The sequence below is a fragment of the Salarias fasciatus genome, unplaced genomic scaffold (assembly GCF_902148845.1).
Source record: "Salarias fasciatus unplaced genomic scaffold, fSalaFa1.1, whole genome shotgun sequence".
NCBI classification, from domain to species: Eukaryota; Metazoa; Chordata; class Actinopteri; order Blenniiformes; family Blenniidae; genus Salarias; species Salarias fasciatus.
The window spans coordinates 26,098-50,252 of record NW_021941263.1 but is presented as its reverse complement, the minus strand read 5'-3'; the positions used below and the strand labels follow the sequence as shown (position 1 = coordinate 50,252).

Genomic DNA, 24,155 nt, shown 5'->3' with positions numbered 1-24,155 from the left:
TCATGTCACCATATGAGCAGTGTCGGCAAACTGCTGGGCCTTTTGCAGCAGCTCCACAGTCTTGTCTTCAGCCAAGCTCAGTGTGTCTCCACGCTTCCCCACACTCACATTCATCGTTTGCACTAATTTACCCATCGCTCCTCCCATGGCGCGATGCCAAGTTTGACCTGGAAATGAAAAAGAAAATGTGCAAATTTAAATACAAAGACAAATCCCCTTTCATTCATATGGGGGTTTGTTGGAAATATTATGTTGATTATCATTACTAAATGCTTTAATTGTTAAATGTATTGAAAACTGCATGGGAAACTGAAGGTTGACACAGCGAGAGGAGCACAATGGATAAAGAGTCTGCAGTCTGCAAAATGCTGATTAGATTAATCTTATCTATGCTGACTGAGTGTAGGTTATCCTTTTCTTGTTGCAACTGGTGCATCTGTTGCAATGTTTCCATACAAAACATGTTTGAAACCAATCTTATCCCAAGAAACACTTGTAAGCTCCACCCTGTGTTTGTGAATAAAAACTGTGAGGCATTAAGGCAGAGAAAAAGGAAGGTACCATACAGGTAAGCTGTTTCTCTTTGTTGTTGCAACCAAAAGAGATTTTAGTGAGCTAATATATGGGACTGATTTCAGTGTTAACGCTAATAAATGATTCTGCTCAATTTGTTTACACTTAGGTGGACTGACTTGTTCTGTTTGCCAGGCCCATATTGCTCTTGTTTGTGCTGCCCAATAGAATTGCTCAAAATTGGGGATTTTCAGCCCACCTTTTTCAGGAGGGTTTTGTAATATGGTCATCTTTATCCTGGGTGGTTTGTTCCGCCATACAAACTGTGTTTAAAAAATAGTTTCGGAAGAGGATCTGGAAAAGATATAAGTATTTTGATAATACATTCATATTTATGGACTACACTTATATAGCACTTTTACACTGCATTATCACATTCACCCATTCACACACACATTCACACACCAGTGGAGGCGGCTGCCATGCAAGGCGCTCAGTCCATCCACTGGGGGCAATTTGGGGTTCACCCCTCATGCACACTGGATGCATTCTGGCTCCAGTCCAGCTCCGGTATACCGCAGCACTGAGATTCACACCGCCTGCGGTGTCTCTGCAGTCCACTGGAGGAGGTTGCCAGATATGTCGCTCTTCCCCGTAAACAATATGACCCGTTTAACTCAATAGAAAGCAGCCCAAACCGCCATTTCGGTTGAAAATGCACGTTAAAACTGTATTTTTATAACAACAAACACGTCATAAACACATAATCATTTCATCAACCTATCCGACGTGTTCTAAAAAGAAGCTTGATTTGGCAGAAACCCACCCAATCTGGCAACACAGAGCTGCTCCGGTCACAGAGCTGTTTTGAGCCATTTTGGTGTCATTTGACTTTATAGCAGTGATGAAGTACAAAACCGTTCATTCTTCTAATGCGTATAATGACTACATCACATTGTTTGTTCTGTATTAGAATACAGAACAAACAACGTGATGTAGTCCCAGAACGTGATGTAGTCCCAGAAGAAGTAAAAAAATAGAATATTAAGGCAAAAACACGACACAGATTTTATTTTGAAGTCACTTATTTTGGAACACGCATCGCGTTTCCTTCCGGCACCCGAGTTGCTTCTGTCTGAATTGACGCGGTAGGTCTGCGGCATCCGGAAGAATAGGATCCTTGCGGAAAGAGACCGGAGCTCCGCAGAGGCTTCGGAGTCAGACTGCAGCCGGTGTGCACCACAGCATTGATTTTAATGACTACGGATTATCTGCAGTGTCCAGACCACATCCAGTGTGCATCGGGGGTGAGTGTCCTGCCCAAGGACACTTCGACATGCAGACAGGGGGAGACAGGAATCGAACTAACAACCTCCCGATTGCAAGATGACTGCTCTCCCCACTGAACCACAGCCGCCCCTATTTATGCAATGAATCCACCCGATTAGAGAGAATGGTAACTTATTCCATCTCTTACAGTCCACCGTTGTCTTTTTTATTAATGGTAGATAGTTAAGTGAGAATGTCTTATGTATTTCATAAGATTGGCTTTGGCGTTTAGAGGCATGATAACACTTTTATTTATATTAATGTTATGGCCAGATATTTTACCATATTCTGTTAGTGTTTCTATAAGAGCTGGGATAGGTTTCTGTGGATTTGAGAGGTATGCCAATATATCATCTGCATACAGAGACAAAGTGTAAGTGCATTCACCAATTTGAACACCATGAATGGCTGGATTTGACCTTATGGCTGTAGCCAGTGGCTCAATTGTGCCAGCAAATAATAAGGGTGAAAGGCAACAACCTTGTCTCGTACTGTGTGATAGAACAAATCTGGCTGAGTGAGTCTGATTTGTGAGTGAGTCTGATTTGTGCATAGGAGTTTAACCAAATTGGTGAAGTTGGGGCCTATATTCATTCTTCCCATTGTCTCAAACAAATACTGCCACTCGACACGGTCAAATGCCTTTTCTGCATCCAGTAACTGCATCCTGCAACACATGAGTTTTCATTTGACTTGGACCTGTAAGTTATGTTAAAAAATGAGCTCACATTGTCAATTGATGATTTATTCTGAATAAATCCTGTTTAGTCCATGCCGATAATATTCGGGAGTACTTTTGCAAGTCGTAATGCAAGGATTTTAGAAAAAATTTAGATTTACTGGGCAGAATTGAAATAGGTCTGTATGAGCTGCATAGTTTAGGATCTTTCCCTGGCTTTAGTAGAACAATAATCAGTGCCTGCTCCAGTGTTTCTGTGAGCCTGCCAGTTTCTATGGCATAATCAAACATTGAGAGTATGGGCTCTACCAGTTTAGAAATAAATGCTCTGAAAAATTCCATGTGAAATCCATCATGACCTGGTGATTTTCCCAAGGCTCGTGAGGTTAAGGCTTTCATCACCTCCTTCTTTGTAATACTGCCTCTAGCGTCTTCTTTCTATCATCAGATGGTGTCGGAAGATCGAGCTTATCCAAAAAATGCTGTATACTCACAGTGTTACATCCGTGTGATGTATACAAAGACTGGTAGTAACTCAGAAAAGCCTCATTAATCTCTTTAGGACTGCTAGTAAATTTGTCATCTTTTTTAATTGTGTATATTGCCATGTTTGTCTCGTCTTTCTTAATCTGCCAAGCTAAAAGCTTCCCTGCCTTGTCTCCATGTTCATAATATCTATGCTTCATTCCCTTTATAGCATTTTCTGTCTTATGTGTATTAAGCACATTATATTCCAGCTGTGTTGATTTCCGCTGTTGGAGAGTGATATTATCCCTTGATTTCACAGGGCGTTTTTCTTTAATTTTTTTTTAAAGTTCTTTAATTTTGTTTTCAAGATACTGGATTTTAGCTACATATTTTTTTGCTTATTTGAAGTGTAGCATATACGTAGGAGACAGAATGAGGTGAAGGTGTACTGTTTGTTTAAAGGTGTGTTTCCACCGGACGCGACGCTAATTTTTCATGCGATGAGATTACATACAAAGTCAATGTAATGACGCGATTATCGCTCAATCTTGAGCAGCGGGTGGCGGACGGTGAGCGATGACGTGGCGAGCGGCCGGTGGTGAGCGTTTTCAGTGAAAAATCCGCGCGCCCATCGACTTGCACTGCCACTTGGCCCCGCCCACTGCTTGCAGATCGCCGCCCAAAGCCCTCCACTTCATCGCTCCACGCTTGTAGCTTGAGTTGAAATAATTGAACTTTTCAAGCGAAATGGCGCCAGGACAGCCTATCAGCGTGGAGGTCGTCACAAACGTGCTGATGTAGGGCATGCAGGGCTCCGACCACGCAGAACAGTTGGCGTGATGCCAAGGCGAGCGGCTTGTGGCGAGTGGCGTGCGTGATCTAATTTGTTCACTGCTTCTGGTGGAAACTTTACATCAGCCTGAAGTAGCACTGGAACCGCAGGGCGCAGCTCCTGTAGAAGACGGTGGAACTCACCGAGCTTATACCGCCTCCAGCATGCATCCAGAAGCGATGCCGGCACCTCGGCCTCAGCCGGAGCTGACTTCCCCATGCAGAATACAGGCAGCATGGTGGCAGGCGGAGCCATCGCAATCTCAATCTTTATTTATATAAGCTCCTCTCATATTCATAAAAAAAAACAATGCAAAGTGCTGAACAGTAAAAACAGTCATAAAATCAAAAAAGAACAAAAACCGCACCATTGATCAGTATGTGCGCGCACGCGCACACAGACAGACAGACAGACAGACAGACAGGCGCACACAGAACTGTGGGAAAACATCAGAAGAATCCTGTCCACTGCTGCTGTGCAGGAGACGGTGATGAGGAGGCTGTGATGTTTCTGCAGGATGTTCTGTGTTGCATATTTGTACCAGCGTGCCGCATCGCGCGGATGAATTCACACAGCAGCGCTAAAACTCGTTCGTCTAGCGCAGCGCGGTGTCATTTGTCGCGCGAATGCAGTCGCGTTAAACGCGTCCAATGGAAACACACCGTTAGAATAGCTGTGTATAAAAGTGTGCGCTCACCTATACAGTTTTTGCAGTCACGTGACCCGGGAGTTGGCAACCGGAGGACCGTCGCCATATTGGAGTGAAAACAACCAGTGATACTCGGTTTCATTACATACAGTAGTGCGCGTTCGTGTTCTTTAACATTGAAAATATCGACTTATAAGGAGAGTAGGGATATTGTTGTGTTGTCAGATCAAGTGGACAATCTTGACGTAACACACAAAGACCGATACCGGGAGAAACTACGGATTTCAGGCTTGCAGCATGACCTGTACTTTATGCCAGCTGCCTGTTCCAGCCATGCACGACTGACACTGAAGAACTCCCCGATCTGGAGTACGCGGATATTTACTGTTATCTAATTGACAGTTCTTCTGCGTACACAAAAGCAGCGATGAGGGCGAAATAAGAGCCTGGATTCGGCACCTCCAGACACAAAACGCTACACAACGTAAGATCCGTTTGCTGGACTGCGCCTTGCACGAAAACTCCAAAATGCCCTGGACACACCCTGTTGATCAGGTACAGGTGAGCCTGGAGGAAAGAACCATTTGAATATTTTTTAATAACACATAAGGCCACCGAGGTCAATTCCTTGCTGTGCTGTTACAATTTTTCGCAATTGTTAAAACGCAAAATTCTAAACTTTGGCACAATTTGTACAACCTTAACTTCACGTACTATTCGCTTGACCCGAATTGTCACTACTTCACATTCTCTTATGACTCCTCTAGACTCTGACTTTCCTTCTTTACACTCTGACGCCAATCTCACATCACCCTGTGGTCTAAACACGACACACACTCAGTTGGTGCACACACCTCTCAAGTAAAAGCTCACAGCTTCAACCTACAATACATGCTGCAGTTAATTGAAGTATTAGTAGTATACAATTGTAGTGTTTTGTCAAAACACTACACACAATGTTCTGTGGTTCCATACACTTCTCATGTAACATCTCAGTGGTAACCTACAACACACATGTTCAAAACTCAACACATTCAAGTCTGGTGAGCAATTAGCAATCAAGAATGCAGCATACAAGAGCCTTGGGCCTCCTCCTCTGTGTTTGGTGAACAATGGAGAACCTTGAAGAGAGCAACCAGAGAAGGAGAAGTTTAAGAGTGAGAGGAGAAGGGGCGAGAACAAGGAGGAGGACAAGGAGAAAGAGGACAAGGAGGGGAGGAGAGAGGAGAAGGAGGGCATGGAGGAAGATTGAGAGAAGGAGGAGGAGGAGGACAGAGAGGAGCAGAAGGATTAAGAAGAAGGAGAACTATTATTTCTAATGAGATCCGGGTCACTGTGATAGACCAGGTGCTGAACCATGGTTTGAGCATGAGGGAGGCTGGCTTGAAGGTCCAACCCAATCTGAGCTGATTCACAGTTGGTGCCATCATAAGAACATTCAGGATGGAGAACAGGTACTACTTTCTACTTTACTATAAATCTATTTGTCTTGTGTACTGTAAAACCGCATTTGTGTACTATGCATTTCTGTAATGTACACATTGTGTACTGTACATACTGTGTACTGTAATACAGTACTACATTTCAATATAATACAGTGTGCTCACAGTAGTTATATTTTGCAGGACCGAAAGACAACCTCACAGTGGGGGCAAAAGACGTGTTTTCACACCGGAGCAGGAGACCCTAATAGGGTGTTCCTAATAGACGTCACGGTCACGTGACGTTCCATGGCAATCGCCATGTTGGAGGGCACAAACGGTGTGGTCACACAGCGGTTTCAAGCGGACTGAACAGTTTATCCAGTAGCTACATATCATCGCTCCTGCATTACTAGAATAGTCCAGACTGACAATGGTGAACTTCTGTGCTGTTGTGGGATGCGGGCAGACCGCGATGTGGGTCGTTTGTTTTTTTGTGTTTTTTTTTTCAGAAACCGGCTGTTTTCACGCACCAAGGAGAGCAGACTCGACAAGTCTCACAAAGAAGACGGCTAGCTGGCTAACGAGGATTTCAAGAGCTGATGTACAGGAATCAAGCATAAAGAACACGAGAGTCTGTGATCTCCACTTTGTATCCGGTAAGATCAGCGTTATTACTTGAAGATTTTATGCAGCATTTGAGTAGAATGACTATTGTGGAACCCTGTGCTCTGCACTGTGGTGCAACTGAACTTATATTAGACTACTGTCTAAAATTATAGCATGTTTTTGGTGCTGGAGTTAGGACTGACTATTACTGAGGGTTAGTGCTGCTTTTAGGAACAATTTCTAATCATAGCAACTGATGCTTGAGAGCAGCCACTGCAGGGGACCCTCAAGTGAATGTGCCCCAAAATAACAAATCAACATCCAATGTATCATATTAATTTTTTGGTATTGTAAGGATAGCGTTCAGCATTTCTTAGTCTTCAAAGTTTAGAATAAGTGAGAGTGTATGGATGTGTAAAGAATACTATAGCCTTTATTTATCTCACCACGGAGAAATTTACCATTACAGAGGCTCAAAGAACACACAGGGGCAAAACAGTGAGGAAATGTGTAAATAAGGAATGAGAATAAATAATAGTCCAAATCTTAATAAGAATATTAATAGGATAATAGATCTACAGATCTAGATTTAGATCCTTTTACAGATCCGGGTTGTGTACCGCGCTGTTGCTGCTCACGCTCGAGAGTAAGTTTCTCTGCATAAACCATTGGATTAAACTTTTGGATTTATTCATCACAGTGTTGTTGGTGCCGTACATTATACCTGAACTGGTGGCTACAACCTTACCCTAAGAAGAACTGGGGTAGTTTATACGCCTTGACGAAGTTGCTGCGTGCCAAACTGCGAGTGGCTAACCCGGAGGCCAGCTGCCTGCCAATGTCAAGGCCGTGTGGCCTGAAAACAGGGATTTAATGGATCACAAACCCCAAACGGCTCACGGTTTGGGGTCGTCAAAGACAGGACTGGGAAATAGCCGGATCACCGCCGCTACTGCCGAAGAGCAGGACACTGCATGACGTTAGCGAAGGAGCTAATAGGCTCCCACCGCAGTGTTTGTCTGCGCAGAGCGCTGGATGCCCGGGTGTGCTACGAAGGAGACCTCGTCTGGATTAGCGTCTCAGGATGCCTCCAAAAAAGGCGTCCACTGGAATGGAGGAGGAATTGGAGGAGATAAAGAGATCACTGGGTAAAGTTTTGGAGCAAACGGACACAATTGCTAATCAACAACAAATTATTTAAAATCTTATGGATGAAATCAAGAACTTAAAAACTCAAAACCAGGAGAAAGATCAAAGGATAAATGCACTGGAATGTCGCATTGCAGACTTGGAACAATACAGCAGGATAAATGATTTGATTGTCACCGGCCTACCCATCAAGCCAAGATCCTACGCCAAGGCAGTGACTGGACTAAACGGAGAACCCACTGAGATGGACCAAGAATCGGCGGAGCAACAGGTGGTCAATTTTCTCAACACCAAAGGTATATACATTGACACGAAAGACATTGAAGCCTGCCACCCACTTCCAAAGAGGGACAAACGTCCGAGTGCTGTAATACTCAGATTTACCAACAGAAAACAGAAAACTGCTGTGCTCAGACAGGGAAGAAAACTTAATGGAACAAACGTGTACATTAATGAGCACCTGACTAAAAATAACTCAGATATTGCCAGGCAAGCACGCATCCTGAAAAAAACAGCAAAAAATTCAAGCTTCTTGGACTTCGAACTGCAAGGTATACATAAAACTCAATGGCTCACCTGAAGAGGCCAGAGTTTTATGTATAAGAGATGCTTGTGACCTGGAAAAAATTGTGTGAATAGACAAGGTAACAGATCTCATTGCGAAAGTTCTTTTTTTCCATTTTTTTTCTTTCTTTTTTTCAACAATAAGCAATGACAGACGAGAACTATGAAACATCTACATCTTAAAGTGATACTAAAGAAGTTAATGTAAACCATTGTTATGAACTTGATACACCTGTCTACACAGAACAAAACTTGCCACTTACCATAAATAACGTTGATCCTGATGACAGTTTTTTTTCTAATATTAAAAGTACGTGCAAATATTATCAAAGTTATCAAATTCCATTTCAGTCTGATACCTTGTCGATAATTCACTTAAATAGCTGTTTGAGCGCCAATTTTGATAGTATAAGAATCTTTCTCAGTAAATTCAGTATGCCTTTTGATGTCATAGCAATTACAGAAACATGGATGCAAAATGAGAAACCTGAAGACTTGCACTGGATGGTTATGAAATGTTTAAACAAAATAGAAACCACAAAATCAGAGGGGGTGTCGCACTTTTTGTTAAAAATAATTTACAAGTAAAAATTATAAAAAATATGACTGAATCTGTTGATGGCATAATGGAATGCCTTACAGTGGAATTAATCTTTGAGAAGAGAAAAAATGTTTTAATAAGCTGCATTTACAGAACTCCGGGGACTAATATTGATATTTTATAATATATTTATAGTATTGTAAAATTATTTGGAAATGTAGGTCAAAAAGAGTTGTTTTTGTGTATTTTACCCAAAAATTGTGCGATCTGTTTCAGAAAGCTCAACACTCATTGACAACATATATACAAATGTATTGAATGAAGAAATCCCAAGTGGGATTTTGATAACCGACACAAGTGACCACTTTCCAGTTTTTGTTCTCCATAATTTAAAAACAAAAAAAACTAAATATACAGGGAAACTTACAACTAATTACAGAAGGAAAATAAATGATGAAACTCTGTCTGCATTTAAAGAAACTCTCGCACGCTGTAACTGGAAATCCCTTTTAGAAATATCTGATGTAAATGCAGCTTATAATTCCTTTCTCAGTACCTTTAAGACACTGTATGATCAGCATTGCCCCTACATAAATTTAAACTGTAAGCAAAGAAAGAGTACAATGCCATGGATAACTAAAGGACTGGAAAATGCATGTAAAAAAAAAAAACAGTTGTATGTGACTTTTCTAAAGACAAAAACAAAGGAAGCAGAAAAAAGATACAAAAAGTACAAAAATAAACTCACAAATATATTGGGACATTGCAAAAAACAATATTACAGCACACAGTTACAAAATAATAAAGACAACATTAACTACTTCAATACTTGAAAATTTCAATTATAATGATAAAATTATTGAAAACAAAGACGACTTTGCAAATGAATTCAACAAGTATTTTATAAACATAGGTCCACAATTAGCTGCAACTATTGCCACAACAGGTACTGAGCCTGTGTGTGAAGGTATTCCTCTAAACTCAAGTTCCTTTTGCCTCTCTCCAACAAATGAAAAATAAATCATTAATACTGTAAAAAAATGCACTAACAAAAAATCTACTGACAGTGATGACTTAGACATAAGCATTATCAAAAGAGTCATTGAGGAAATTGCGCTACCATTATCTCAAATTTTCAATGTATCCTTTAAAACTGGTATGTTTCCAGATCAAACGAAGGTAGCAAAAGTTATTCCTATTCACAAAAATGGTGCAAAAGACCAATTTGAGAATTACAGACCAATATCAATCCTACCTCAGCTTTCAAAAATATTAGAAAAAATTTTTATAGATAGATTAGATGCATTTATTGATACAAATAATATACTAAATGATAGCCAACATGGATTTAGAAAAAATAGGTCACCAGTATTTGCTTTAATTGAATTAGTTGAAGAAATCACAAAAAACATAGATGAAAGTAGGTATCTGGTTGGAATTTTCATTGACTTAAAGAAGGCTTTTGATACCATGGATCATGGCATTTTACTGTAAAAGATACATCGATATGGAATAAGAGGAACAGCCTACAGCTGGATAGAGTCTTATTTATCAAACAGAAAACAGTATGTTCAGTGGGGACAGCACAGGTCTGTATGTGACACCACAGTATGTGGAGTTCCACAAGGATCAGTGATAGGACCTAAATTATTTCTGTTATATATCAACAACCTATATTTAGCTTCTGAAAAATGTAAATTCATTTTATTTGCAGATGATACCACTGTTCTGTGCTCAGGAGAGAACTTTGAAACACTGTTGACAGAGATTGCAACTGAAATGTGTAAGCCAAGAAACTGGTTCGACAGAAACAAACTGTCGCTTAAAGGGCAACTCCGGTTTTTTGACACCTGGACCTTATTTATAGGTGTGTGCATGCTCATATACTCACTTAGACAAACATGGTGCAGCTCAGAGTCCTTCTGAAGTTATTTAGATCCAAACAATGTAGCCGCACTAGCGGGGGCCACAGCAATGGAGCGTTAGCGCGGGACATAATCTCTGCAAAGTCGCTCATTTCGGCTGTATTTTTCCTCCATCGGCGCTGGGTTGCCTTTCGGTCGGAAGGGGGGCCTCCGGCGGTGTCCCGCGGCCTGGGTTGGAGCGCGCATCCGCCGGGCAGCGGAGATCTGGATTCTCCCAGCGAGGAGAGCGCTCCGGCCGGCGTGGAGCGCGCATCTGCCGGGAAGCGGAGATACGCTTCCTCCCGGCGAGGAGAGACGTCCTGCGGCCCAGCGGCCGCGCGTGAGCCGTGTGTCTTCGCCGGTGTCCGGAGCCTCCGTGGAGCAGCTGAGGGCCGTTTTCCAACTCGGCCCTGGAAGTCAGACGCCGGGGCGCCGTGACAGCCGAGGCCGACTCAAAGTGCCTCTCTGCTGGGGAGAGGAGCGCCGCAACGTTCCCATCCGAGCTAATTGTGGCTAAGTTAGCAAAAACTGTCAGCTCTTCAGCTGACCCACCTGAAGACGGTAGACGAGCTGACTTTATGATAACACTGGCGATGGATGAAGAAATACAGCCGAAATGAGCGACTTTGCAGAGATTATGTCCCGCGCTAACGCTCCATTGCTGTGGCACCCGCGCTAGTGCGGCTACATCGTTTGGATCTAAATAACTTCTGAAGGACTCCGAGCTGCACCATGTTTGTCTGAGTGAGTATATGAGCATGCACACACCTATAAATAAGGTCCAGGTGTCAAAAAACCGGAGTTGCCCTTTAATGTATCTAAAACAAAAATGATGTACTTTGGCACACGTAAACTTGATAAGCAAATGGAAGTCGAAATTAACAATATTAAAATGGAAAGAGTATATGAGCACACATTTCTGGGTGTAACTCGGGATCACAAAACTTCTTGGAAACTGCACATAATAAAAATTAAAAATAAAACAGCAAAGATTGTAGCCCTAATGAACAAATGCAAATACTATCTCGACAGGAAAGCCCTGTATACGATCTATTGTGCCCTCATCTTACCTTATCTAACTTACTGTGTAGAGATTTGGGGAAACTCTTTCAAAAGTAATTCTGAATTGCTTTGTAGAGTACAAAAAAAGGCAATTAGAATTGTACACTTAGCAGAATATTGTGCCCATACAAATGCCCTCTTTCTTCAATTAAAAACATTAAAATTTAGAGACCTTGTTCAATACAAAACAAATATATTACTTTTCAAAGTGAAACAGGGGCCACTTTCAACAAATATTCAGAAAATGTTTCTCACGAGAGAAGGAAAATATAACTTGAGAAGGGAAACTGATCTGAAAATACAGTTCTCCCGAACAACTCGAAAATGAATGTGTATCACTAGATGTGGGGTGAAAATGTGGAACAGTCTGGACGACAATATCAAAGCGGCAAAAGACTTAATACATTTCAAAGCACTTTACAAAACTCATTTCATGAATAAATATGCTGAAGGAGAAACTGTGTGTTAGTACTGAGTGTCTAAACCAAAACAATATGTAGATTGCACGATTCTCTTTCCTTTATCCATTACTTTAAGTTTAAACAATCACAAACAATAATGTGGACGAACATAAATGATAACGTACGACATTCCTTTTCCATCGTTTTTTATCCATTACTTCACATTTATATGATCATAAACGAAAATTTGTACGAACATAAATGATAAAGTACAACATGCCTTTTCTGTCTCTTGTATCCATTTCTTTAAGTTTAGACGATCATAAATGATAATGTGTACGAACATAAATAACGTACAACCTTAACTCTCCATTTCTTTTAGCTGTTGTTCTTAGTTTATATGACCATAAATGACAAATTGCAGAAATACAAACAATAATGTACAATATACCTTTCCAATTGTTTTATCCATTATTTCATTTTTTCTACCATAAACGAATGTACCATCTCTGTATATACATGTATTCGTATGTATATTTAGTAGACATACAGAGCACATGTGCAAATGTTTATATATGTGTATATGTATATACAGAGATATGTATAAAATGATGCTGTACATAAGTTACAAGGGAGAATCCAGCAGCAAGGTGTTACACTAAAGCATCATTCTTTGAAGAATGAGGGGTAGGATTCCACTAAGTTCTTTGAACTTCCAACCTACTCCTTTTGAGTGTCAAATATTGCTTTGTATTATCTTTTTGTACTGTTTTTTTTCTATATACAAAAATACTCAAATAAGCTCATTCATTCATTCATTCGATCTAAAAGGAGGAAAGACCTAACTTTAAATAGAACATAAATCTAAAATATAACAGGAGCTATAATATATATATATATATATATATATATATATATATATATATATATATATATATATATATATATATATACAGTATGTTTTAGTGCAACAGAATGTGTGTATGATGAAGTGACTATGATTTATTATGGGAGTAAAAAAGTGACCATGATTGCAAGACAGTATGTCCAGGCTTATTGCTCATATTCTATACGGTAGAGTCTATGTAAATTGTAGTTAATGTAATGATCTGTTTGTGACACTGATTTTTTTTAAAAACGTCTTTTTTTTAATGTTTTCACTCCAGGACATCCATCAGACCTGTTTCCCCCAGAAACAACTGACTGGTAGCCATTAGTGGATCTGGGCCACAACAAGGTCCCAGCACCCCCTCCAGCAGCCCCGGGCCGTCCTGAATGTGCTGGAAGCTGCAACAAGAGGAGGAAAGACTTACAGCTGCTGAGAGTTTAGTGGCTTTACAGAACATGTCATGAAGTGACTGTGCGACCAGTGGTTGTGAACCAATGGAGGAGCAGACCTCCATGCTGCAGCCAGAAGAGGATGAAGACAAAATTGTGCACCTATGCTGCACTGACAAACATCGGTGACACCGTTGTGCCTTTTGACTGAACTGTAAATGTTTCTGTGCAGTATTAAAGACCAGCTGTATTCTTTTTCTTGAAAACTTAGGACTCCATGCTGCTTTTTACGTTTTGTCTTAACATGTTTCTTATGATTTGTATTTGAACTGCCAAATAAATATATGCCTTTCCTTTTAGTTGGTTACCAATTGAATGATAAATGCAAAGACACAATTCCACTCAGTTTTATTTGGTATCAGCATGCCTGCAGATTCACGAACAAGTAAGAGGTAAGAACCAATTGTATTAGAGGCATATATTGTAGGTTCCTGAATAATGAAGCCCAAGCTTGACGCTCCTATCTTCTCAGTTTACTCATTAATCCTCAGTTTACTCCATAGCATCCAACAAACCTTATCCATATGGATTTTTAACCTTAACTTATTTATACACATATTATCAAAAGTAATTAACCACAAAATGAACCTAATCATCTGTGAATATTTTAACCTGTAATTACAGGTTATTAGATTATTTAAATAATCACTTCACATCTAAAACACAAATAAGCATTTAAATATGAAATGGCAATTTTCACATTGATAAACTCAAACTGTATTTAAGCTCCTACATATATGTTGGTGTGGATTTTGTCACAATCACTTCAGAATAGCGCTTTTTACCCTGCATGACAGAGCCCAAAGCGCTTCACACTGCAATATCACATCACCCTTTCACACCATACTGGGTGGTGGTGAGTTACTATTGTTGCCACAGCTGCCCTGGGGCAGGCTGACAGAAGCGAGGCTGCCAGTCTGCGCCATCGGCCCCTCCGACCACCACCAACCATTCACTCTCACACCTTTCATACTAGGTGAAGTGTCTTGCCCAAGGACACAACGCCAGTTTTACGCCTGCGGGAGCGGGGATCGAACCGCCAACCTTCCGGTTATGAGACGACCCGCTCTACCAACTGAGCTACTGTCGCCCTTATGTAAAATGTTTCAGCAGGCTGAGTAGACATCAAAACACAACTCAGGCATTTATATAAAAACAAACAAGAAAAGGCCAGATAACTTCAAAATAACACATATAGATCAAGTACGACCACAACTTGAGTCACATGCCACATCAGACTTCAGTAACACCTCTAGCAGGTGTAAAGCAGCTGAGGAGCTGTAATGTCATGAGCTGCTTTTAACGACTCTTTTTCCTGCTACCTCTGCATTCAGGACAGAATCCAGAACCCTTACACCCTTTGGGGTTTCCTTGATGTTCACACAGCCTGAATGGAACCGCTGCATTTTGCAGTTTTCGTTGTCACAGTGTACAGACGGTTTAGCGAGCAGACCAGGTAATTAATGATGTCGAAGCAGCTGATGTCAGCCCATTTATCCTCGTTCCGGGTAAATTCCGTGCTTGCGATCAAGTATGGGTCAGTAGTCAATCCCCTTGCACTTTTCGCGATACAGAATCCTGTTTTTTTCCGCTCAAAAGTCTGCAGTAATCCGCCACCGTCTGATGTGTTTATAACTCCGTGTATGCCCTCCAACATGGCACCCGAAACTGTTGCTCAGCAACCGATGACGTCATTAGGAACACCCTATTGTGAACATGGATCTTGAAAACAATGCAATTACCCTCAGACAAATTAAACATAAGATCCTAGCAGATCTTGCAGCTTCCAGTACAATCCAGAATGTCAACCTGTCTACACTGGACAGTGTCCTCAAGAGGAATTTATTAGCTATGGTCTATAGCAGTGGTTCTCAATGTTTTTCTGTTAGGCCCCCCCCCAGCAAGAAGAAAACAACTCACGCCGCCACCCCCCCACCCCCCTCTGCCGCAACTATAAATAATAGCATTTGTCTATAAAGTTGTTATAGGTACACCTCTGCATAACATCCTTGTAAACATTAAAGAAAACAAAAAAGAAAGAGATATAGTTCAACTTAGAGTGACTTTATTAACAGTGTTTATTAGTCTGTAAAAGAAAAGATTTTAAGTGCATCAATTTGCCTGAAATTCAAAAAATAATAATATCCTTGTTTAAACTGTAAACATTTTTGACATACTTATTGCACCATTTACTGCTGGAAAATAAAATTAAACAAAATCAATAAATAATAACAAATTCAAATTCACTTCAGCAACATGAACTCAGGAGCACAATATATAAAACACTTTAACCTACAAAACAAAAACCAATAAAACAATTTGTGCTGATTTTTTTCCCTTTTTTTATCAAAATGAGGAAGCCAGGATTAATGGCTACAATGAGCAGGTTTTGCAGTGCACAGCTTCTCAGAGGACGTTTGGCTTCACAAAGGTAAGATGTTGCAAAAGGAAGCATAATGCCCACAGACCTCTGCTCTTAGAGTGGATCCTGCCTCTCTACACTCAGCCAGAATTCTCTTTTGACTCACTATCTTCGTCTCTCTCCGCCTTTCTTTTCATCCCAAATGTCTTCATGTTGTCTCAGGGTTTGTTTACTGCTTCACATCACAAAAAAAAAACCCTACACTGTAGAGACTCTGACAATGAGAGCACCACTGCCAACTACTGGAGTGGATGTGCAATTACACTTTCTTTTAGTCCGCGGGAAAAAAGCATGTTCCGCACGGTCACATGCCCCCCCTCCGGGCATCGCACTGTGCCCCCACAGGGGGGCGCGCCCCACAGTTTGAGAACCACTGGTCTACAGGGTCCCGTTCCAAAGAAACACAGACCATGTGAAGGAGTTACAGCACCAGTTTGTGCTTATAAGTCCCATATGTTACAGTAAGCGCTGACATAAAGGTATTGTAGCCTACCTGTGATGTACAGTAATATACATACATATATATATATATATATATATATATATATATATTTTTTTTTTTTTTTTTTTTTTTTTTTACTTTTCTACAGTGTCTTTTGACCTCTCTGTCCATACAGTAACTTGCATTCTATCTGTGTTTGTTTCAGCAAATCCAGGAGCTTGATACGGTGAATGAGCTATATGAATATATTTTCATAGATGAGGCTTGATTTACTGTAATTCTTTGTGGATCATGAATGTGATCTGGTGGAAAAAGTAGTTCATGGAGGTCATCAAGGAGGGCCAGCAGTCATTGGAAAATATGACTGTGTGTAGCATATAAAAAACATGAGTTCCTTTTTGTGAACACAATGTAGAGATTTGATGGCAACAGTGTTCTTGCAAAGGGAGTGTCAGGTTTAGCATTTTGTGCGTGCAGTTTTCAGTTTTGTGTGTGCAATATTGAGACAGCCATTATTGTATTGAGAGACGTGTGTTGACAATCGTGAAAAACTGTAAACTGAGGATAAGCACATGTCCTATCCATAGATCTCTGTCAGTGGGTTGAATGGTGCGCCACACTCTCTGCCTGGCTGTCCGCTCCCAAAACAGCAGCTATTGTATAGATCTCCCTTGAAAGAAACAACTACTGTCATCTGATTGAAACATCACAGAAAGGGCTTTCTGTCTGAGAGAAGAGGTGCAACAGAAAACACAATAAACAAAAACACTGAACAGGAACTAACAGCACAGAACCAGAATACAGTGGCACTGTCTGAACTGTTTTACAAAGATATTTTTAGTAATGAAGAAATATCCTCAGTTACACCAAAATCCAAGTCACAGGTCTGGCATTGCGCTGTTTTCTGATTGAAGAGAATTTTCAATGTACTTTTTTTGAATTGGTCTTAAGAAACCAAATTTAAATAAAGCACAGAGGACTGATCAGACTTCTTAGTAATCTACTCTCGGACTGTGCAATATCAGCAAAACACAATCTGTAAGGAACTGAGATGGAATCATAGTGATTATGAACAGGTAAAGTGAATAGCTCATCTTATTGTGGCAGCATGACTGGTTTATATTATAATTGTTATTCATATTAATCATTAATCAATATTGCCATTCAATAATCTTCTCTACAGCTTATCGTCTTTAGGCTTGCTCATCAATCTATCACTGGGCAAACACACACACACACACACACACACACACACACACACACACACACACACACACACACACACATCCACAACCAGGGACAATATAGGGTCAACGTTTACTCATATGCATGTTTTTGGACCGTGGGAGGAAACCTATGCACACATTGGGAAAACACGCTTTTCATATGGAGTGTCTGTCTCATCATGCCTGCCTCATTAATCTCTTCTTCACTTCTCAGCCCTTAATGTTTTGGTTTGTACTTGTACTTGCATACCAAACTTTGTAGTCATGCCACAGAGTTTGTGAATTTCTGTGCATATAAGAAAATATTCCTTTATTCCTTATGAATGACAACTTCCATCACCAGTGTCTGTCTGGAAAAATTGAATGTCTTACCTGGTCTTGGTGAATGACTTTGGCTTATGGCTATCATGCTCTTCATGCGATTTAAGAAAGCTTTGCAGCGATAGATGACCAGATTCACAGTGGAGGCATCTGACAACACAAGTTGAGCAAGTTACAGACATGCTGAAAGTATTTTCCAAAATCAGAAACTTTAGTCCAATGACTTTACCTCCTGTCAGTTTGGAATGGCAGTTGGTGAACTCCGTCTTTTTAGGAGGATCATAGCGCCTCAGGTTTCTGTGATATTTGCTGGAATCTACTGAGAGCTCATGAGGAGCATGTTGACTTGCTCGTCTTTGTTGGCCTGCCTTGTTGATCTTACCAGAGATGCCAAAACTGCTTATTTTGGTCTTCCAAAAGTTTTCACAGGCATTGTACAAGATTTGGACAAACATGCACTTTTCTGCTGATGAGCAGGTCACCCACTTGTCCACAGTGTTGTCAAACACTAAATCAAACTCTGGGGTATCCTGGAGGAATGGAGTCCACAAAAAATAAATATGTCATCAATGAAAATACATGAAAAAAAATGTAAACAAAAATCAACATTCCCACACAAGCCATGGTGAACACAAAATATTGCCTTGTAAGATGAAGAACCACAGTCTGGGATGGACTTTGACTGTGAAAATAACAGCATACTGCAGTCTTTAATAGGGATGGGTACCGTTCACATTTAAAAAGACAGGGTACCAATTCCCACTACCTGAGAGTTGGTACCGGTACGCAATGTTAACAATTTTCCGTACTCTTGTGTGTTTTTATGTGGTCTTAAATGCCATGTTGCTGCTGGCAGCAGACTAGTCACCTGCATGCTAAAAGTGCCATATTGCATGAGTTGTAGCTGTAGATCTGAAGCTGTTTAAAATGCTGCACTCCTCAGTCTTGAGAAAAAATATTGTGCTTGAGAAAAAAATATTGTGTCGGTACTCTGTTGTACCAAAGAAATCCAGTTGGTACCCATCCCTAGCCATTAGAGAACACAATTACTGTGAGCTCTGCCTGAAGGTTGTTGATCACCTTTTTTGGGTTGATACCATTGACCTGTTGGAGCTGCTCCACTGTCCACTGGGACCTCCTGACAAAGGAGGAAGAGCCACCAAACTGCTTCACCTTTGTAATCAGGAGCTGATGGGGTTTCGTGTTGGTCACTAGGTACAGATACAGATAAAATTCGGTAAAGATGCAGATAATGTTAAATAATGTTTTTTTTTTTTTCTTATGGAAGAAATTGAAAAAGAATCATTGGACGGACCAGCTAGCAAACTGCTACATTATTGAGGCAAATCACAAAAAAAAAAGAAAAAAAAAAACCTGAGTAACAAGTGTTCATCCAGACTGCAAGTCTTTCTGGTTGTTTCCTGGTTGGTATATTTTAACTATTATGTTAGAACATAATAGTTAAAATATAGCAAGTAGGAAACAATCAGCATATATACTGATGGTTTATTATCAGTAAATATATGAGTGTATTTTGTTTTCCTGTTTGTTTTTTTTGGGTGGGGGGTCATGTTTAATCAATAAGTATTCTATGAACACACATATACAATGAAGCCACTACCTGACTGAGTGGACTTTCAAGATACTTTACTCTTAAACATAATTGTGCAAAAGCACAAAAAAACAGAAATTAACTTAAAGCAGCATGTTGCTCATGGCTAAATGGAGGAAATAAGAATTTAATCTTGTTCAATTAGCACTCTCTCACGGCAGCACATTTAAAGCAGAACTTTGCAACTTTTTTACCTCAATAAATGTGTTTCAGAATTACGGATGAGCGAGTACACTACTATCTTTATCTATCTGTTTACCCATCTAAATTATTTGTATCCGTTCTGTACTCAGAGGGGGCGTGGTCTAAAATGGAAGTGGGCATGGTTTAACTGGAAATGGGCTGGGGCAGAAATTGGTGCACTATTTTAAGTCTGAAATTGATATGGATTGCTCAGAAGTTGCTATATTGATTCTTCATTTGAAAACTATTTACAGAACAGTCTCAATGATACAATGTACAGATTTTTGTTTCTTTTTTTATTTTAGTCAGAACATGAATATTTTTAAAGTTATATAAATTATTATTTATTCACACAAAAGCCTCAGAAATAAAATTTGAATATTTTTGGTCACAATAGTAAAGGAACTATTGACAGAAAAAGTATTTTTTTATTGAGTCAGAACATGAATATTTTAATTGTATGAATGCCTCCCCCCATGATCCCCATCGGAATCTCCCCGGCGTCCAGGGAAACCTCTCATCCCCCCTGCTGAGCTTCCTGGTCATGTCCACGGCTGCAGTGCCACGGACATGACCGGGACGTGGACCTCGGTCCAGTTATCATCTCTCTCCCACAGATCACAGCCTCCCAGTGGAGCACAAGCCCAAATTATTATGAAAAAGAAGAGAAAAAAGAAAAGAAAAAAAAAGGGAAAGCGAAACTTAAACCCCTCCCCCCAAAAAAAACCCGGAGCATGCACAATCGCCCGACGTTTCGACCTTAGGTTTTTCTCAGGCACAATGCACGCTACAAAGAAATAAAATGCCGCATTTTTAATTTATCAGGTCCGATTGGCTTCTCTCACAAGGATCCTGTCGTCTCAGTCCAGCACGGAGCAGAATGAAGGACCAATGAGGATCTCCCATCAGCATGAGTACGAATAATGACTGACAATGCTCGGGCTGTACTCGGATTCAGAAAAAATGCATTATCTGTAACGAGTACTCGTTTAAAACGAGGATACGGCTCATCCCTATTCAGAATCCCTGTGGGGGTAAACAAAGACTTATCACGGTGATTCGCCGGTCCCTCCCCTCCCCCCGGGGTCTGGGTCCTGAAAACAGCGCTTGCAATTTCAGAGGAGCGACCCGACTACATCTGAGAGAACAAACCTGCTTTACGGCACTCATCCGGGATTACAAGTATAAAAGCTGTTGGAGTGCGAGATCTGTCATTGTGTTGCAATACACAATCTTTGCATGATGTGTTGATTGGTTCTAATTTCTGTTTGGTAACTGAAAAATAAAGAGGAGTGGCACCTCCTCTCGTAGAAGTGAGCGCAAGACAGTGAGTGAGTTCGCTGCACTGAGCTGAAAGCGGTAGCTCTCCGAGTGTGTTTATTTTCCAATAAGTTTGACTGTGGGAAGCAGGCACGTCTACGACAGAGGGAGCAACCAGAGGAAGTTCCCGGGCAGTGCGAGGAACCGTCGCTGCAGAAGATTTAACAAAAGCGCGTTCAACAAACATGAAACCCTTGCTAGCGTTAGCAACGCCACCCTGAGGTGCTCACGGATGGCAGAACCAAAATGACAGAAAAAAAAAACTTTGTCTAACGAGCGGAAAAAAGGAAACGGGAGTGGGACGCTCTCTGCACGCGGGTGGGGGGGGGATTTGGAGGACGTTTACGACAGTGAGCTTTCACAGGAGACCAGTAGGGGGAGCGCTAAAGCAAATCTTGCATAGTTCTGCTTTAAAGATGAGGAAAGGCTGATTGGTCAAGACTACACTCGACTGGATTAAACCCACTCTCGCCTTCTCTTCTCTCTCTTTGCTACTTGCTCTGGTGGAAAGGATGGAGGGTGTGCTGTGCTGCACTGGACTGTGCCTTGCACGAAAACTCAAAAATGCCCTGGACACACGCTGTTGATGAGGTGCAGGTGAGCCTGGTCTACAAAAACAGAGCCCTAAATGTGTACATGAGATCTTATGAAACATGACCCATGAGCCTAAAGACTGATTTAGACCTGAGACACAGATGAATGTGGAGTAATCCTTGGCTCCAACAGGCAGGAAGGACATCCTCTTTCTCTGTCTTCTCCATACCTCCACCGCCACCAGCAGCCGCTCACCCTGAGGGATGAACACTTCTTTGTTGATAGTAGACTGAATATTCATCAGACGGGACCTAAACAGGTGATGGATTGGACTATATTTTTATTTTTGTTTTACATTCAGCTCAATGAAAACACAAGAGACAAGAGAACCTCAAAAGATATTCTCACATTAGAACTCACAGGTGGCAGGTGAGAAAGCTACAAAGCTTCTCCCAACATGTACAGCAGTGGGACTTTCTAGACATACACAGACCTTGAAAAAAGGAATCCGATGCAACTTTGCAAATACATGTAGACTATGTTTATTGTTCTGCAAATGTGAACTATGAAGTGCATGAAGTTTATATTCCATGTATTTTTTTCAACCCCACAAAACAACAGCACATTTCAAATATTTGAGGCACTAGCCTTCATTTAACTAGGTCAGTCCCATTAAAGCACAATGATCTCTTTTTCAATGTCTGGGCCTGGCCAAGACAGCAGATTAATACATTATTTCAAGTACTATAAAACACCCTGCAGAGGTCACATAAAATACAAATCAGGCAAGATAAAAAAACAAAGCACAACAGCAACAACAAAAACCAGACAGATCAGAGTAATAAAGTCTATACTAAAGTAATGCAGCTATGATACAGATTACAGTTTCCCAACAAGGTTTTAGAATGTTCCAAGAGACTAATTCTTTCAGGTTCAAAGTTTTTTGGAGTGAATTCTAGGTAGAGTGCAGAGTACATAACGGAGTGCTTACAGAATTTACTGTGAACTTCAGGGACTTTTATAAGTTGACCTTGAGCTTTAAATTTTTGATCAAGTAAAATGAGAATACATTCAACCCCGTCATTCAAAGGCAATGAAAATTTTTTGTTAGATTTACATTTTTTTATCCTACACCTGAAGTGACACCTACCTGTTCTTTTCAGCTGGAATTAGTTGTAGTCTTTAAACTCCTGGGATAATTCCAAACTCATGTATTATTTGTCATCAATGTAGCTGAACACTACAAAACACAATGCCTTGCTGTGGAGGCAAAACCCTCCCGCATCCTTTTTAGAGCAGCTGACACGTGGTCTGGGTGCTGCGTGACTGTCACTGAGCTTCATCACAAAAGACACTGCTGACCCTTGTCAATGATAGATAAACAAATTGAAAATGTATTCACTGTCATGACACGGTCAGATAATTCTTTGAAGTCTGACCATTCACCATGATTATTTCCATGTACTGGGCTGATCTTTTTGAAATATTCTCTGTTAGAATTTCAAATTTCATAAACAATCAGAAAATATTCAAGACAGAAAGATGGACCCTCATTTATCAAGTGAACATACAGCAGAAAACTGCATGGCACACTAGGATCAGCATTTATCAATTTGGATGTGACCATAACATAAGATGAAATCTCACAGCGGGTCTAACGTCATGTATGCATGTTTGAGTCAGTGTGGATTTGCAGTAACCTGACACGCCAGATGGACAGTTTCATATGTCCGCCATGGAAATATTTCACAAGTCCATCTGGGTAGCCGCTCTTCCGATTTGATTTCAGAGGCGGGACCTTCAAAACAATCCGTAGTTGACGATTGGACGACCGTTCGAACCAAAGAAGAAGCAGATTGGACGACCGTTCTGATTGACACGCGACACACTCTCCACAGGCCAATCCACATCCAGCCGCGGTGTGACGGCGCTCTGTGCTGCTGAGAAGCAGGAGACATCGTTTCCTTACAAAAAGACTTTAAGTGATGTTCTGTGCTCCTCTTTCAAAGAAGAAACTGAGTCGCTTTCTTATAAAACTGCAGACATTGCCATGTCCACGGAGATCGCTTCGCATGCCGCCATTGTTTTCAAACTTTCATGCGCTTCCCGCTGTCGTCACGTCTTTTCGTCACTTCCGCTCCTCCCGTAGCTCCCGCCTCTTTCCCCTGATTGGGCCGGTGACATTTTAACCCGGTGAAATCACTGGTCTATGGAGCGCTACAAGATGGGATCTGCAGGATTTAGGAACTGAATCAGGCCCATCTGCTATGCAAGGTTAGATTTGCAGTGCAGCACAGAAAAATCTGGCTGGGTCTGAAAACAATTATCAACATGTCAAAAAATAATTAGTAAGCGCACACATCAAAAACAGGTTCAAAACTAAAAGAATAAAATCAAATGAAAAAAAAAATCATCTATTTTGGGTGTTTTTGATGGATATGACTGCAATTTCTGGTAAGCTCTGTGGTTGGTCAGATCCACTTCCCTGTTTTTTTTTTGTTTATTTCGAACATCTTAGAGAAAAGAAAAAAAAATAAACAAGAGAAACACAAAAGAAACCTCTGATATACATATGCATACACACGCATACACATATCGTACATATACATACATATACATACGCGCACATAATCATA

The 24,155-nt window shown here is 40.7% G+C and overlaps 1 protein-coding gene across 1 annotated transcript; it reads right to left on the bottom strand.

The window, feature by feature from the left end:
- Nucleotides 1–21,826, bottom strand: LOC115384621 (syntaxin-binding protein 6-like). The gene is made up of 5 exons (XM_030086857.1): nt 21,670–21,826; nt 18,951–19,081; nt 18,100–18,400; nt 17,922–18,020; nt 1–167 (listed from the first exon to the last, which is right to left on the bottom strand). The coding sequence occupies exons 1-5, from the start codon at nt 21,818–21,820 to the stop codon at nt 1–3; spliced, it is 849 nt and encodes a 282-aa protein (XP_029942717.1). The 5' UTR covers nt 21,821–21,826.
- Between the last annotated feature and the right edge of the window lie 2,329 nt (nt 21,827–24,155).